The 17,733-nt window shown below is 39.4% G+C and overlaps 1 protein-coding gene across 38 annotated transcripts in view; it reads right to left on the bottom strand.

Moving 5' to 3' along the window:
• LOC144489182 (eukaryotic translation initiation factor 4 gamma 1-like) overlaps positions 1-17,733 on the bottom strand; it is a 120,688-nt gene that overhangs the window by 93,374 nt on the left and 9,581 nt on the right. For 7 of the 38 annotated variants that reach the window (XM_078207140.1, XM_078207227.1, XM_078207161.1 and 4 more), the window contains 5 exons: positions 14,958-15,094; positions 10,319-10,394; positions 7,619-7,718; positions 6,443-6,556; positions 6,256-6,345 (listed from right to left, as the gene is read on the bottom strand). In XM_078207140.1, coding sequence (XP_078063266.1) covers positions 6,256-6,345; positions 6,443-6,514 — 162 coding nt within the window. In that variant the 5' untranslated portion in view covers positions 6,515-6,556; positions 7,619-7,718; positions 10,319-10,394; positions 14,958-15,094. Of the gene's footprint in view, positions 1-3,647; positions 3,763-4,027; positions 4,061-6,255; positions 6,346-6,442; positions 6,557-7,618; positions 7,719-10,318; positions 10,395-14,957; positions 15,095-17,733 lie in introns of those variants that run through there. The other 31 variants (XM_078207054.1, XM_078207057.1, XM_078207129.1 and 28 more) reach the window with 8 other exon arrangements.

Raw genomic sequence — 17,733 nt, 5'->3', positions numbered from 1 at the left:
ACATTTAGTCTTGGGCACCTTCTTCAGGATGGATTCCTCCACCTCCCACCAGTTTTTCCATAACACTGAATTCCCTTACTGAAGTACAATCAATTGACAAGTTAGTAAATGTTACAACTTTGTGTGAAACCAGCTTCGCACTTCATTCTTTTTGCCAGAGAACCCATCTCTGTTCATTATTCACCATACGCAGTATGTATGGATTCGTCTTAAACTCCCAAGTATCTTCTTGACAGCATGGCTCATATCACCTGCTTTGTCCCATGTACAGCTAATGTTCCAACTTAAAAGCAAAACATGCATTCCTGAGGTTAAAACCTTGGACCAATTCCTAATGTAAGCATCGCATTTGTTAGCTGAAAAGGGAGGGTTGACTTATACACCAAGTATAGGCCAGATTGATATTTAGCAAGGAAAAATAGGTCAGCTTATATACAATGTCAATTTACATGACAGTCTACAGGAATGCTAGCCTCAAGCAAGAATGAAACAAAACCAAAACTATTCACAGCTACCTACCCAGCAAAAGTACATCAATTCCATCAAAATTGCTAAATGTTCAGCAAATACAGTCTTCAGCTGACATTCCCATTTAAGCTTTAATGGCGTGTACTGGATTTATCAAGGTATGTAGTTACACAAGATGCATGCACCCTGAATTGTTGAAAATAAAACTGCAAAGCACTGAACCAAGTTGATTTATTTTCAATAACTCCCTACTACCAATTTAGTCCAGAAATCCTGGTAAAGCATAGAAGCCTTAAAGTGACTTCGAAAAAAAACACTTTCACCAGGTTATACATGCTATTAAACTACTAACAAGCCTCATTTTTCCATGCAGGAACTCACTACTGAAAAAATACCTGTACATACAAACAGCTTAGAGATAGCCTTCCAAGTGACAGCAAATCTCTTCAAATTAATTCCAGTTGTTACAGAACCTGGATGTTTCTCAAGTATGTGAAGCAGGAGTTTATTTTTAGCATTTCCAAATGAAACCATATCCCAAAGAATGAACACCAAGAGTGAAAAAAATTCATGCATCTTTTAAAATGTTAATGTGGCCTAAAAACGTAAGTAACATTTTACTATTTCTAAATAAGAGATTTAGACAGATTTCCATTAATTGAAAGTTTAGATGTAGTATTGAGTACTAAGCAACAAAAGTCTTTCTCTATCTCAAGACTGGACATTTTCAAAACCTTGATTAACCATTCTCCTCAAACCGCTGAACATAAATATATTTACCTCTAGCAAATGTCAAGGTCTCAAGTGAAAATGGAAAAAGGCTAAAACCAAAATTTGCTACTGCAACAGCTCTTTAAAAAAAAATCACTTTTGGCTTCCAGAGATACCAAACAGCACATCAACAGTAGGGCAGGACTATCATAAACCTGACAGTGGGTGTTGATAAACTTTTGGGTTAAACCTGAAGCATTTTTAAGAATTCATAAACACCACAAGTTATTGCTACATTACAATCAACATGCAGCATGAGATTTACTTTTCAGTGCAAGTTTACTCCAAGTTACCATACTTATGCTGCCAGGTTAGCATGCATCAGTTAATGTTTTTTTCCACAGCTGCTAGGTATCAAAATATTCCCTAAGACTGCTTTCCCTACTGTGATGCTTGTGAATCACAAGTATGCCAAGACTCAGTGCCACAAATAGAACATGGAATACTCAAATCTCAAACAGTTGCATGCCTAAATTTATTTCAAACAAAATGACTTTGCATTTACAAACAGCTTGTCTCCTGAAATCTCAAGTCAGAAAGTACTACAAGTTCCAGTCACCTTTTAATTGTGCCCTTTTGCCTCAGTGTCCAAAAATAGTTAGCACCAAAGAGAAATCCCATCAGTATCATTCACTCACTGGAAAAGCATGATTTTCTTTAAAAACAAGAAAAAGCAATTGGCAGTGCTCACGCTGCTTAAAGCAAGCTGTTTTGCTTTCTACTGACTTTCAATTTTCTCAAATGTAACTCATAATGTAGAACTGCATAAGATAGTGCCCACCACACTTCAGAATATACTCAGTAAAATAAGTTTTAATTTGTTTACATTATTCTCTTAAACCAATTTGACAGAATGGTTAAATGCTACACACACAGGTGCCCCAAAATGAATCAATTATATTAAGACACTGAAAATACACAATTCCAGACTTCAATTTTATTAAATGAATTCAAGATGTATTCTTGAAATGACCATTTATCTGAACAACTATCTTTCACTAAAAATGCATTGACAAAAGGTGCAACAACAAAAGGCGTGACGCTAAGGTCTGGGACAAAATCTTCGAGCTTTACTGACTACAAATAACCAAGATGAGCCTATTGTTGCAGATCCTCTAAATAAGGACACATGGTTAACATATATACTTGCGTACAAGGTGAGCCAAGGATAAGGCAACTTTTATACCTTATTCCTCCCTCCACCCACAAATATTCAACCTGACAAACCCCACATTTTATAATTCTATGAACTTTACATCCAGAAACATATTTTCTCCACCAATTTCCAATTCAATATCCAGAGTCATTTGTAGTTACTTGCCTCTCCAAAGTGATATTTATATAGCATCTTTTCATGCCAACGTGGAGTCCTGGCTCCCAATGCTGATATAAACTCTTCTCTATTCTGGGTTGCCACAGATTTTAAATCTGCTGTAGGCTCTTGGACTTCAGTCACCATGAGAAAAATTTTCCATAGAGATACCCAGCAAAAGCTAATACGGACACAATATATCTGATCGCACAAACATGAGGCATTTTCTAGATGCCAAGCAAACAAGTGGAAAAATTGACTGCAATTGCAGTAAGCAGCTTATATCAAATGATGGTCTGGGATTTGAACCAATTATTTTATTTTTATTCTATAACTGTCCACTTGTCTGAGCGCACATGCCTCCAAATCTTACGGTAGTAGATTCACGCTGCACTTCAAAACTTCAGTGCATAATCTACACCAAGACACTAGCAGAACAACACTGAGCGAGTGGTGCAGAATATGTACCAAACTTTTGTTGAGTCTGGTTCAAATGACAGTAAAGGTCTCAAGTACTACTCAAAAGATGGCAGGATTCTGGCCTATTGTCCTCCATCAATGAGCAACAGATCTACTGATCATCCAACCGAATGCTGTTAACGGCCTTCAGTGTGCAGAATGCTGCTGTATTTTCCTACATAATTTGTCACGAAGCACCTTAGGATGCAAGTGATGCAGTGATGTGCAACATAAATCAAAGTTCTTATTTGCAAAGTGGCAGAGAAATGAAGCATCAGTTAATAGGAATGCACTCTACTGTTCCAGCACTGTTATTTAAATAGTAATTCTCCAAACATTAATCCAGACTCTGTTGACTTTTAAATCCCAAATAGTTCAGAAGAATAGCTTGAGGAAAAGCAGATTTTAAATCAGCAAGAGCCAGGACAGAACTTGGGAGGAAGAGGTGCCGATTACATTTTGCACTGCTGGAGGATCAGAGTGCATTTCTACACTCAGCTACTCCAGTGCTGTTATATTTAAATGACTTTTCCTCCTGACTCCCTACTTCAGTCTAAGCACCAACTGCTGATTTTAAATTTGTAGACTGCCCGACAAGATCGATGAAAAGAAATCAGCAGCAGGAGCCAGGACTCACGTTGAGAGGGTGAGTTGCCATTTAAGTATCATCTCACTGGAGGGCTGAACAACAGCTGTCAGCAATGCGCTCATATGGTGGTGCAGCTGCTGGATCCATCTTTCTAGAAATTGCTCTGCGAGGAAGAAATCTGAATGAGGGCATCACCCAAGTACGACTTTTATTCCTAAAGTCCTGTCAACAACCACCTCCCCTTCCACTTTTCAGCAGGAATATAAATGTCTCATCTTAAATGTAAGTATATACAATAAGCAAAAGGAGATGGAATTGAAATCCAGACATGCACTGAAAGCCATATTTTAAATCTTAGCACATGTAAATTTACATGGAATTGCATGAAGTAGTATGCAATTACATGCAGTCTGTTAATTGGTTAGTACCTGCTGATGTAAAGCTCGAGGACCTGCAGCAAACTAGGGAAGTAAGAAATAAAAGTCAAATTTAAGATTAGTCAGGTAGTCTCGATATACAGAAAAACATTCACAAGCTTCTCAGGTTTGCCTGTTAATCCTGAAAGTTTCAATACTAACTATTTTACAAGATTGTAGGAAAGAGAAACTGTAAATTTCAAAAATCAAACTTCCAGTTTTCTCACATCCAGTTAACAAGTGCTCATATGGAAATGCCACACCTTTGTACACGCTTCCATTAACCAATTTAACACAGAACGCATTTATTATCTTTGTGCTGGGTAGAATGACCAAACTTCTTCCTCGTGACCTAACCAACCATCTATGCAGATGATCAGCAGAAAGTCGATAACTTAATGAACCTAACACTGAACTAATGTTGGGCAAATTATTCCCACCCTTCAAGTTAATGACCATATTCAGAAAATCTAAAACAAGATTTTTAATCAGATTATGTCTTTTTGCTCAGTCAACAAGCAAATATTGTTGTATAGTTTACAGGCAATAACAGCTGGCCTTGCAATGTGTTGAAAATGGCAGCTTTCCTTCGGAATTTAATACTCAAGTAGATGTGACAAAAAAAGATGATCAAATGTCTATTTTGAATAGGGAACTAATGCTATTTCACTGCTAACCAGTAACACAACGCTTCAGACTGGTTTGCTTTCTCTGTAGTCAAGTCCTATATGCTCACATATCAATCACATTGAGAGAAAGCTCCTGTTGTTTCTCCCCAATCAGAATTATGAGGGGTTTCCTTTTCATTCATCTTTCTTCTACACCTTTTTATTTTTTCATGAAACTAACCAGATCTGTTAACTCAGATAATGAATGCATCCACCCAATACACCATTTACTCACTAGATTCAACATATGCTAATCTCAGCATTAGCCCTAGAATTGTCTTGGCACCCCTAGCAAGAGTAGTTGCGAAAACAAAAGAATCAGCCATTGTTTTTACTCAGGGTTATCTGGCAGTTCCCAATAGGATGGCAGGCAGAGATCAATTTATCTCTGTCTTTCCAGAGATATAAACATATACAAGAACAACAGCTTGCGTGAGAAGGCTGGGCCAGCTATTATGCACCTGTAACTTGAAGCATATCAACACTCAAAGACAGAATTAAGAATGGCCATTTGAACAAAATACTGTCGAGGGGTAAGAACCCATGAATCTAAATCTCAACATTCAGAAGAACTGGGATGGAAATGGAAAATGAAGTCGATCAAGAGGATAAGTAATTATTGCACACTAATCAATTTTTACATTAGTGACAACTTACCCAAAATGTTTAGATATACTGGCACCTCAAGTTGCCTTATATAATGTGAATTATACTAACTGGAGAAATAAAGTATATATTTCAGTATGGACCTCAACATTAGATTGATCTCCCTTATATCGAACTTGTTAAACAGCTAAGAAACGCCACCAATCATTGAGTATGCCCGAGGAGAATGGAGTTTGGACAATTTCAATTAAGCCATAGTATTATAAAAAATAATGTGATAATTTAATAGGAACTTGGATACTAAGCAGTTATAGGAACATGTGCTTTAAAATATTTGCTACTGAAAAGAGTAGCCAACAAATAACCTTTTAACGGCCATGTACTGATAACTGATGCTTAAAAAATGGTTTAAATGCCACAATGTTTGACAATCATTTCCCTTTTAAATCAATACTGAAGCTTCAAAATCTAAACTGGCAGAAGGAGCATAGGTAATCTAGCCCAGTGATTAAATCATCAACTTGGATTACACCAAACAATCCCAACCCAGTTGGCATTCACAGCCTTTAATCAGTTCTCTGCTGGATAAGCATGGAGACGTTTAGAAAGACAGGGTACAGAAGTGTCTTACCCTAACAATATCAGCCTCTCGGCTGTCGATACAGACTACAGCATTAGGCAAGTCACAAAACACTACAAATTGTTCTCAATTCAACCTGAAGGGATCCAAATTTAAAAGCAAATAAGTATGCAGTGGGATGAGAGTCTATTCAAAAACAATTAAGCTAAAATTAAATCAAATTTCTGAAGATTTCATAATCCAGGACTAATTCTATATCGTAAGCTGACTGAAACTAGTCAATTGCAGAAATATAGCAACGATTCAAGAGTACATATTTTAAGAGAGTTACAGAATGTTCGCAATCAGTTTTGCTGCCAATCTTTCCAATCAGAAACCTATCTTACCTGCCGTGGTTGTGGTTGAGTGTTCATTTGTGGAGTTTGCTGTGGTGCAAAGACTACTGGAGCTGTTGTCTGGCCAGAGGGATAGGCAGTCTAAAAAGAGTGACAAATCAGGTTAATTCTGGGGGGCATTGACAGTCAAGTAACAACAGCCTTTATCAGCAAAAAAAAAAAAGCAGCTTTTATTCACCTGAGAAATTCCAGAAGGGGAGGGATGTGGGGCAGCTGGAGGTCCTCCAATGGGTTGGGGCCCTTTATTCATTTCATGTGGCACAGCATGTGGAGCCCCTACTCGTTGTGAAATCTACAAAGACAAGTCAAAGCTGTAATACCGATAACATATCTGGATTCACAATTAATAAATACAAAAGAATAAAGAGCCTGATGAGGCTTAGCAATCAGTTCAAGCTACAAATGGGTTTACTTTTCATAAAACAGGTAAAGGTTCAAAATCCTGTCAGTTCAAGAGTCACTGACCAACAATTGTTCAAAATAAACATTCATCTTGAACAGTATTCAAGGTTTGACTTTCAGATTATTTTCCTATTTTTTTGCAACTTCCAGTTCATCAATTTATCTAAAGCAGAAAGACACAGACATTTCAAATACTCTACATCAGGTAAGGAAACAAATGTACAATAGTGGCCTTACTGTAAAGATTTCCCTACAATAGTGACCCCATTTTGAACTTTGGTGATAAGTGAAGTTAATGGACCAATGGAGCCACTATCAAAAACAAAAACGGATGAAAAGGAGCACGTGGACAGGATAGCATATTCCACTGTTGAATAACTAAAAATTCCAGGTTTACACAACATCCAGATTTGTACAAAAATGAACATGCCCAGCATTATTGATTAATTTCATTGTTTTCCGAGTTCTTTCCCCCCCCCCCCGCCTCCTCAAAATAAATGATTTGTCTCTGAAGGGTTCACATGATTAGAGAAGTAACTATTAGAAAAAGTCAGCAACTGACACTTATCCTATATTAATACAGGACTTTGGAGAATTTGTAGCGATTTTTCTATTTCAATAACGTAAATCATATGTGGGTCACTCAGGACTCCTAATTCAGGGTTCAGTTAAAATTAAAATTATCTTGCCAGGGCAGGAGGAAAAACATGGGAGAAAGAAAGAAAATGAGAATAATTGCTCATGCACACATGCATAATATCCAAACAATCCTTTCAAACTTCTTCATTCAATACGAAGAAACAGAACTGTAATTTTTAAATTAATATTTTTATCAGTAAAATTCAAACAGTGGGGCACTACTGTAATGGAAAGCACATTATATCATTACCCAGAGCCTTAACCTTATTCCATTCAAAATGGAAGTGAATGCAGTGTTCAGTGTGGAACTTACCCACACAGACCAAAAGTTCCCATCCCTGATCTGTACTCAGTTAGCTGACGTCAACTGAGGTGGCAGCTGAAGTGCTACAATTGGCCTCAGCACTCCTGGACTAGGGAAGTCGAGAGAAAAAAAGAAATCAGCTCAGCTAAATACTCCTGTTCTTGATTGCTATCCAGTGACCACTGCTAGAAAATACATGTTTGGAGGATGGATTCAGCTTTGATACACCCAATTATCAAGTAGTATCCTTGCTCATACAGTCCCACTATAGACACTAGAAAATGCCATGTGACCTTCATACTAGGAGGTTGTGACATCCCAGTGAAACAGCCTGCTGGCTCATCCATGAAGTCACAAGGGTAAGACACTAGAAAGCAGCCCACACTTATGGAACCAAATGTCACATGCAGGCAACTGCATGACCAATGAACTATTAGTATTGAAAAAGTTAAAATGGCAATTTAAGTTGATGAAGCGGGTGGGTGGGAATACACTTATCAAGGGAAAATGCAGCCAGAATACTGCAGTTTTTAACGTGCTTTCATTGTTTTCAGGATACGTCAAAGTTTCTTTGTGCAATACTAATGGGGGGATTGATTCCTGTGTTATTATGGAAGTTTGTATAAATTTTCCAGTTTTTAAAAATTCACAGGATTTAGGCATCACTGGCTAAGCCAGCATTTACTGCCCACCCATAACTCATCAAGACGGTGGTGATGAGCCAGCTTTCTGGACCACTACAGTACCCAGTGCTGCGAGGAAGGGAGTTCCAGGATTCTGACCCAGTAACAGCGAAGGGACAATAGTATAGCTCCAAGCCTGGATTACTTTGTGGCTTGCAGAAAACTTGCAGATGGTGTTCCCATGCATCTGCTGCTATTGTCATTCTACGTGGTAAGCAGTTGGGAGGTGCTGTCAAAGGAGCTTGATAAGTTGCTGCAGTGCATCTTGTAAATGGTACACACTGCTGCCACTGTGCATCGGTGGTGGAGACAGTGAATGTTTAAGGTGGTGGGTGAGGCGCTATTCAAGTGGGCTGTTTTGTCATGGATGGTGTTGTCAGAGCTGTACTCATCCAGGTAAATGGAGAATAATCCATCACACTTCATATGCTTTGGGGAATCAGGAGGCGATTATTCGCCACAGAATTCCCAGCCTCTGACCTGTTCTTGTGGCTACAGCATTTGTATGCCTGATCCAATTCAGTTTCTAGTCAATGGTAACTCCCCAGAATGTTGATAGTGGGGGATTCAGCAATGGTAATGCCATTGAATGTCATGGAGAGATGGTTTGATTCTCTCTTGTTGGAGATGGTCATTGTCAACAGTTGCTTTAGTCTTACAACACAGATTATTTTGGTAGCAGCAGTGTAAGTAGTATACAATTACACACGCCTATACAGTAGCCATTTCAGTAATACAGGATTTGTCACAAGCCTCAAGTTTAGTACTGTTAAGATCTTTTCCCTCCTTTTTTCACTGCAACCCCTCCAAACCTGCACTTTCTACTTACTTTCCCTCCGGCTTATTTTGGATTATACATGGCTATATTCATTACAGCTTCCACTGCTGCAATGCAATACATAGAGGGTAATTCAGCTATGTTCATTATGTTTTAAGTCAATACCAGGTCTCTTTTCTAGCATAATACTTCTGATGACTATTTTCCCCGATAAGTCTATCAAACATGTCTGACAAAGACTGAATATCTTAACAGAATTAAATCAATAAACTTGCAGTAATGTTTATACAAAGGAAACAACTTTAGCTTTATCCCAGAATCAGTGTTTAAAATAATACATGAAAATCAAATAAAATTTCTACATTAAACTGAATATGGATTCTGCAGTGATTAAACCCATTTTAATATCATTAAAAATTGGGTTTAATTAGGAAAAATTTATTTGGACTGAACAGTTTAAATAAGTGGTTACTACAGTCTTCAAAGACTAATGCTAAAATGAATTGATGTGTATCATTAGCACCCCACTGCTTGGAACTTGAATCAGTATCAGTCACTCATCATTTGCAATTAACTGCTATGTGGAGGAAAAAAATGAAGTTCTCAGAGCCTAACAAGAAAAGTCAAACAGAATTAGTGTACTGACAATTACATTTCCAAATTTAACCCCAATTTTGAAATTCATCTTCAATGAGAATATAATTACTGTATTAATTGCAACATTATACATAAATACAAGAGAGCTTTTGAAAAACTAGTGCAGTTGTGACAACCAAACAACATGCACTAGATTACTACAATATCATCAAGATTAATTTAACCATCATTTTGCATTTTGACTCCTTAGGGTGCACTATTCCCTCCAGCTGCCAACTAAAGTCAGGCCCCAGCAAAAACAACAGAGCTATGGCTCTAGACAAGTTTCAGTTCTCCCATCCAAGAGGGAGGTACCCACCATCCCCTGACAGTACCCACACTGACAAGTACCCACACTGACACGTCTCAGGGACAAGAATCAACAAGAGAATCAGATTCAAACTGGAACTCCATTACACCATTAAAAAGTTGCCATTTTTAGAACCAGAAACTAAATACCTTGCTTTATTAGGAATCCAAAACATTAGAAATGTGAGTTTCAAAAGTTGCAGAACTACTGAAATGATGTTGCCATTAATATTTAGACCCTTTTTATTTAAATGTAGTTCTTCCAAATTACTAATCAGAAAGCCATAATAAAAGTGTACATACTGTGGTGAAAGGTCCTACAAAAGGAGGTTGTGTAAAGAGTTGTTCCGTGTTTGTCAGTGTTGATTCTCTGGCAATTCTGTCAAGTCAACAGTAAAAAGAAAATCTCACATTTCAAGACATTGGTGCAGCATCAAAAAATGCATTCCATATATTATGCATTATCCAATGCTGAATGTTTAATAGTCAAATTTCAAATTTGAATACAGATCCCATCAAGGTATCTTTATAAACCTAGTTGTACGGAAAACATAGGTTCCCGGTAACACATTGCACGAGAGAGGCTTGTCCAACCAAGTCCAATCTCAATCAAGCAGTCTACCCAAATTGCACATCATTGTAATTCCCTATCCCTGTTCAACGATCAACTAATGGGGAGTTTGAGTTCTAGAGAAAGATGATGGTCCAGAAATATTAACTACATTTCCCTCTCCACAGATGCACCAAAATATAAGTAATTCCAGTGTTTTATTTTGGATCTCCAGCATCTGCAGTATTTTGTTTTAGTAAAGTTTTATACAGTATTTAGAAGTGCAATGAGATCTACATATATTTAAGTGTTACAAGTCCACAGAGCAGCATGGTGGCACAGTGGTTAGCACTGCTGCCTAACAGCGTCAGGGACCTGGATTCAATTCCAGCCTTGGGTAACTGTGTGCATGGAGTATGCACGCTCTTTTCGTGGGTTTCCTCCCACAGTCCAAAGATGTGTGGGTTAGGTTGATTGACCATGCTGAATTGCCCCCTAGTGTCATGGGGATTAGCAGGATAAATACTTGGGGTTACAGGGATAGGGCCCGGTTGGATTGTGGTCAGTGCTGACTCGATGGGCCGAATGGCCTTCTTCCCCACTGTAGGGATTCTATGAGAACGGAAGGCAAAAAGTCATGCAAGTGCTCAATGTAAAGCTACAACTGTTTTAGCCACATCAATAGAAGTCACTGGTAGAGCATGGAGTTCATTTGCCAGCCTATTCTAAGCCACTGCACAACTTTTAGAAATGAACATTAGACTTTCATTATAACACCTGTTTAATGTACATCTTTACGTTTGTCCATGTTCATAACATTCACCTTTCTATTCTTCACACACAGCTTCCTGGGCACCAATAGCCCTCCTTGTCATAGGTCATCCTTACCGGTTCCCACCTTGGGCTGCACTACTGCATATCCTAATTCTGTCCAATTATAGCAAAACTCAGTGAACAGTGACAAGGGCCAAGCATCCTTAGGTTAGCTGTGCCCCAAATTTCCCAGTGGAGATCAGGCAATTCAAACAGGCTGAAAACCAAATTCAGGATCATCCTTTGTGTGTCTCATTATTTTTGTATTGTTTATAGTTGTAATTAGTTTCCTTCTTGACAAGCACAAAAACACCAAAGGAATTCAATGCATTGGTGGAAGTATGCAAGTTTGTAAAATAAGAGACTAAAGGCTTCAAAACCACATGAGGCAAATGGCACAAGGTTCATTGTCCCTTGACATTCAATTACCATTATTGAATTGCCCAATATCAATCCATTGACCAGAGAAACCACATGGGACCAGCCACATACATACAAGAGCAAGTGAGGGGTTGGGAATTCTGTGGCAAGTAACTTACCGCCAGACACTGCAAAGTTTTTCGACCATTCAGAAGGCACTAGTTAGAGAGAGGGAATACTCTTCACTAGGCTGGATGAGTACAGCTCCAACAATACTCAGGAAGCTCAATGCCATCCAAGACAAAGCTTGATCAGCATCCCCCATCTTAAGTATTCATCACCAGTGCAGTGACAGTCTGTGCCATCCACAAGATGCACTGCAGCAACTCAGTCAGCCTTTGACAACACCTTCCAACCCCACAACCTTTACCATCTAGAAGGACAAGGGCAGCAGATGTATGGAAGCACCATCTCCAAATCACATGCAATCCTGACTTGGAAATGTACCACTGCTCCTTTAATGTCACTGCTTCAAAATACTGGAACAGCCCCAAAGAGCATTGTGAGTGCACCTAAACCACATGACTGCAGCAGAGATGTCCAGATAGTATTAACATAATCAACAACATACCAAATATAGCACAAAACTAAATTTGTAAAAGAAAATCCAAGTCAATGGCATGTCATTCTCAGATTTCCAGCCCATTCATCCCTGACATGTAATCAGCTGTTATACGTCACAAATTGCTTGAATGCAGCATGAATCAGCATTAGCTGCTTGCACAGCTTCCTTTTCATTTTAGACCACATTTCCCCCAAAATGGCCAATTCCTATACTAATTTCACATGGATCATTACCATAAGTTTCCCCAATCTTGAGAACATTCCCTACCTTCTTCTGAAAAAGCATGATAAAATGTTCAAAATGGATTAAAACTCATAAGGAATGTAATTGCTAGATGATCTTTGGCACAAATAAATAAACCTTGCATTTACAAAATGGTATGGTCGCTTTGCCCAATAAAGACCTCAGCCAATTTGCACAGTGCAAGGTCCCATGAACAAATAAATGAATGACAGCGTTTTATTTCTGATGGTGATTTGAGAGGAATGTTGGTCAGGACTCCCTATGCATCCTTTAAAATGGTACAATTATCAGCTCATTTATGATGGGCCTCGGTTCAACATTTCTCCAACAGCAGATTCTCTCCATACTGCGTTGCCAACCTAAAAATTACACATTTAAATTCAGTGGGCCTAAAACTTGAAACCTACAATCCAACACAAGAGGTGAAAGTGCGACAATCTTGGTACTTGTGAAATTAATCTTTGCAAAGTCAGTTGTCCTATGCTCTCCTACAATCCTGCATGCAAAGGAAAACAAAGGTAGCAACTAACAATGGCACACCTCTGCATCTTTTTCAGGCAGGGTGAGAATTCAAAACACCCATGCAGAACAATACCTGTTCCAATCATGAGTCCATATAAAATTTCTCCACGCATCTGAAAGTTCAGCAACCAGAAATGGTTATGAACCACATGTTCTTAAAAGAAAAACACAACTGACTGAGAAGTGACAAGTGAGACACTTGGGATACAGCTTTAAATAGTATCACTCCAGAGGCCAAGTAGTGGGTTGACTTGTACAGCTTATTTTCTTTTTAGTTTTGACCATTTTTTTAAACAAATAAATCATTGATATTAACATAAAATCCCATTTTAAACAAAATACCAACCTAGTACACAGGGACAGTAACCATTGCTGCATGCTAATGACCTGCATTAGAAAATCATTTCACATATGGAAACTGGATTCAAACACAAGTTTAAATTTGGTGAGACACAGATTAGAAAACTGAAAGGTTCTACAATGCTCTCTACGATGCTCACTCCTCTAGGTGTCAGCGCACTCACCTCTAAATCAGAAGGTGGTGGATTTAAGTCCTACGCCACTAGAGCATATTAAAAAACATTCAAGGCTGACACTCCCTCGAGTCTTTTGGATACGATGTTAAACTTATGCCCTACCTGCCCTCACAGGTGGAAGTGAAAGGTCCTATAGCACTATTTTGAAAAGGAGAATTACCCCCAGTGCCCTGGTCAATACTTATCCTTCAATCGACATAATTTTTAAAAATGTTTAATTGATATTTGTGGATTGTTGTTGCATTTCCTACATTATAAATTCAAATAATTGGCTGCAAAGCAATTTGGAATATCCTGTGGTTTGAAAGTCACTAAATAAATGCAAGTCTTCCTATTCCCAATTCTTGCTCAATATCCTTTAACAATGAATTAAGAACAAGAATTGGGAATAGAAAGGAAAACATTTTAATGCCTTTCAAAACCACAAGATGTTCCAAAGTGTTTTACAGTCAATTTATGTACTAGGAAATGCAGCAAATTCCCTTATTTCTTCAACGGTAAGAAAAAGGTTACAGAGCACAAATAGCTCCTGTGTATCTCTTAACTTAATGGTGGCACCACCTAAGAACAGGCAGCACTCTCCATACCAACTACAATTAATGCACGAGAGAACAAGTACAAATGACTTCCCTATGCTATCGGAATGGTGTCAGCTCCTATGCAGGTCAAGATTAAGAATCTGATTGTTGAGTCATTTGCTAAATACTAACGCAGTTAGTAAATCTTGAGGTCGAAAGGTAGAGGATAACTGGACCAGGCTGAGCACAGGGTGACAAACAGTATCACCAACAGAGGCAAGTGATGGATCACTGATTAAATAGGACAGCAAAAAGAATTAACTCAAATCAGCCAAAGGGTGGTGAAAAGCAGACCATGCAACAATCAGGAATCGCAGCAGTGAGCACATGATTCTTTCAGGCAGAGATGAAGGAAAGCGTTATCATGCTGCTGAGTATAATTGGCAATCCAGTGACTACTGCCAGATGCAGAAAGTCATGCAGATAAATTTCACTTCATCTTACTGGAGAGGCATATTCAAAATCTGCCTTACAATCACTTCTGCTTGCAATGCTGGAATGGCGAATGAGAGTGTACACATCACACGTAAAGCTCTAACATAGTTCCACCTACAGGCAAAACTGGCATTACAGGCAATGCACTGGGTTTGTCCATAGGGACATAACATAGTCATTACATTTTTTAATGAAATGCACACATGTATCAAATTTAATACATACAAATAAAGACAATAATTAACAGGATAAAGATGATAATCTTTGTTAAAATACTTACATCTGATAATTCAATAATGGATCAGCTGCAATGCGTGTTCCCTATAAAGTAGCAATCCCGCTCTAAATTGTTCCTACAAGCCAGCAGTCTTTCCATTAGAAGTCATGAGGAATTAATCCGTAGCTGAGTAAATGTTCCTATTAAACAAACATTACTATTAACAGGGTGCAATTAACTGGCATGTACTAGTTTTAGGTGACCACATATTCCACATTAACATCTAGCATAAATACAGTACATCAGGAAATAAATTTAAAAACTGCAATTTCATTTCTTGAGACCACAAAGCTAAGCCAATACACTATGTTTAAGATAGTTAGGACAAGAGTGTTCGTTAAAATTGAAACAAGAATTAGAATCATTTTTTACTGTGATTCTGCCAAATGGACATGTTAGAATTAAATTTGCACTATCACCAATTCAAAGTTTTTAAAGTTTCTTTATTAGTCACAAGTATGCTTATACCACAATGAAGTTACTATAAAAATCCCCTAGACGCCACACTCTGTTTGGGTCCACTGAGGGAGTATTTAGGCCAATACACCTAACCAACATGTCTTTTGGACTGTGGAAGGAAACCGGAGCACCCGTAGGGAACCCACGCAGACACGGGGAGAACGTGCAGACTCCGCACAGACAGTGACCCAAGCTGGGAATTGAATTCTGGCCCCTGGTGCTGTGATGCGGCAGTGCTAACCACTGTGTCACTGTGCTGTCATGTCACCATTTTGAATCCAAGCATGCCATAAATTGTAGCTGTGAACTTGAATCCACCTGCAGTGTCTGATCCAGTTTCCTGAACAGCGCGTGGTAGTTACATGTGACTGGCACACCATGCAAACTGATGGCAAGACCATTTGTAAAAAAGTGCACTTTAAGCAATACTACTCATTAACTCCTATTGATAGTCAATTAAAATTCAAAATCCAGCACTGTAGCAACTTCATGTATTCATTGCCAAAAGAATATACAGCGGTCCAACATTTAGGTTTAATATAAACTGGAAATACTGTACAAAAGTTCACTTGAAGCTTATAAAACAATTGTAAAGTAAAGCTTGTTTTAAATATTATGCCAGATCAAGTGAATTAGTCCTCATCAGTAATTGGGCATTGCATGCCAGGGAGACAAATTATGTGTACCGTCATTAACCACGTCACATTTAATAGGTGCTACTATTTTGCAAAGTAATTAAAATTTAACACACAAGCTTAATCCATCAAGGTCCAGCACAAGTTATGCTCTATATCAAAAAGAAGTTGAACAGACATAATAGAGTGCTGTAATATTAAATCATAAATGTATTTTTGTTGCAACATCAGTATAGCTTTAAAAAGTATGCCAGTATAGCTTGTTACATATAACATTATCCATTGTGTATTTCTGCAGATTTAGTTTTACTTACAAGTATAAAGAGCTCCAGGTGAATAACTAATCAGTAAGTATCTACAGGGCATTTCTACAACAGCTGCTATAAAGGAAACCAGGTAAACCACATGGGATCCAGCTACCAGGGTCTTGAATCCCAGAAGCAACAGAAATCATTGGGAAATGAAAATGCACATTCACTAGAGTCCAGAAACTACATGCATATAATTTGAAACAACTTGCAACGAAACAGAGCCCATACACAGTTGATGCCAAAGGACTGGAGGCAATGCTTGTATACTAATACAATTAGCCATTACTACATAAAACAAGTGCTACAAGCTGTGACCAAATTAATTAAAGGTGCAGCTGTCAAATAATCAATAGTAAACACAACTTATTTGCACCTCAGCTGTTGTTTCAACACAGAGGTGGTAGAGGAAGAGGAATATACATGGAAACATGTAAGAAAAAGACAGGAAAATATATCATGTGGTCCTGTTTCTCTTATACAGTTGTGATAAGTTATGTATCATGTTCAAGAGACTCCTTACCACCCAGGTACCATGTAGTCCCTTGGGAGACATGAAGAAAAAATAGATTCAAAGAAGCTAGAAAATGTGTCTCCACTCCAGGCAATCGAAACTGTTCCAGCAGAAAATACTGCAGCTGATTCCCCATTTAAAATGAAAACTGCACTGAAAAAACACTTTGAATCTTTTGATGCTACTGGAATATCTAAATTCAGATTTCTAACACAATGACTCTATATTATCTGAGAATGAAGAAGCACAACCATTTGGTCAGGTGATCACCTGTTTTTTTTGGGGGGGGGGGGGGAGAGAGAGAGAGGGAGGGGGGGGGGAGAGAGAGAGAGGGAGGGGGGGGGGAGAGAGAGAGAGGGAGGGGGGGGGGAGGAGAGGAGGGAGGGGGGGGGGGAGAGAGAGAGGGGGGGGGGGGAGAGAGAGGGAGGGGGGGGGGGAGAGAGAGGGAGGGGGGGGGAGAGAGAGGGAGGGGGGGGGAGAGAGAGGGAGGGGGGGGGAGAGAGAGGGAGGGGGGGGAGAGAGAGGGAGGGGGGGGGAGAGAGAGAGGGGAGGGGGGGGGAGAGAGAGAGGGAGGGGGGGGGGGAGAGAGAGAGGGAGGGGGGGGGGAGAGAGAGAGGGAGGGGGGGGGGGGGAGAGGGAGGGGGGGGGGGAGAGGGAGGGGGGGGGGAGAGGGAGGGGGGGGGGGAGAGGGAGGGAGGGGGGGAGAGGGAGGGAGGGGGGGGGGGAGAGAGAGGGAGGGGGGGGGGAGAGAGAGGGAGGGGGGGGGGGGGGGGAGAGAGAGGGAGGGGGGGGGGGAGAGAGAGGGAGGGGGGGGGGGGAGAGAGAGGGAGGGGGGGGGGGGGGAGAGAGAGAGGGAGGGGGGG

This window comes from Mustelus asterias, chromosome 3, assembly GCF_964213995.1.
Source record: "Mustelus asterias chromosome 3, sMusAst1.hap1.1, whole genome shotgun sequence".
NCBI classification, from domain to species: Eukaryota; Metazoa; Chordata; class Chondrichthyes; order Carcharhiniformes; family Triakidae; genus Mustelus; species Mustelus asterias.
Note: the sequence above shows the minus strand (reverse complement) of the source record. Positions and strands in the feature narration are given on the sequence as shown.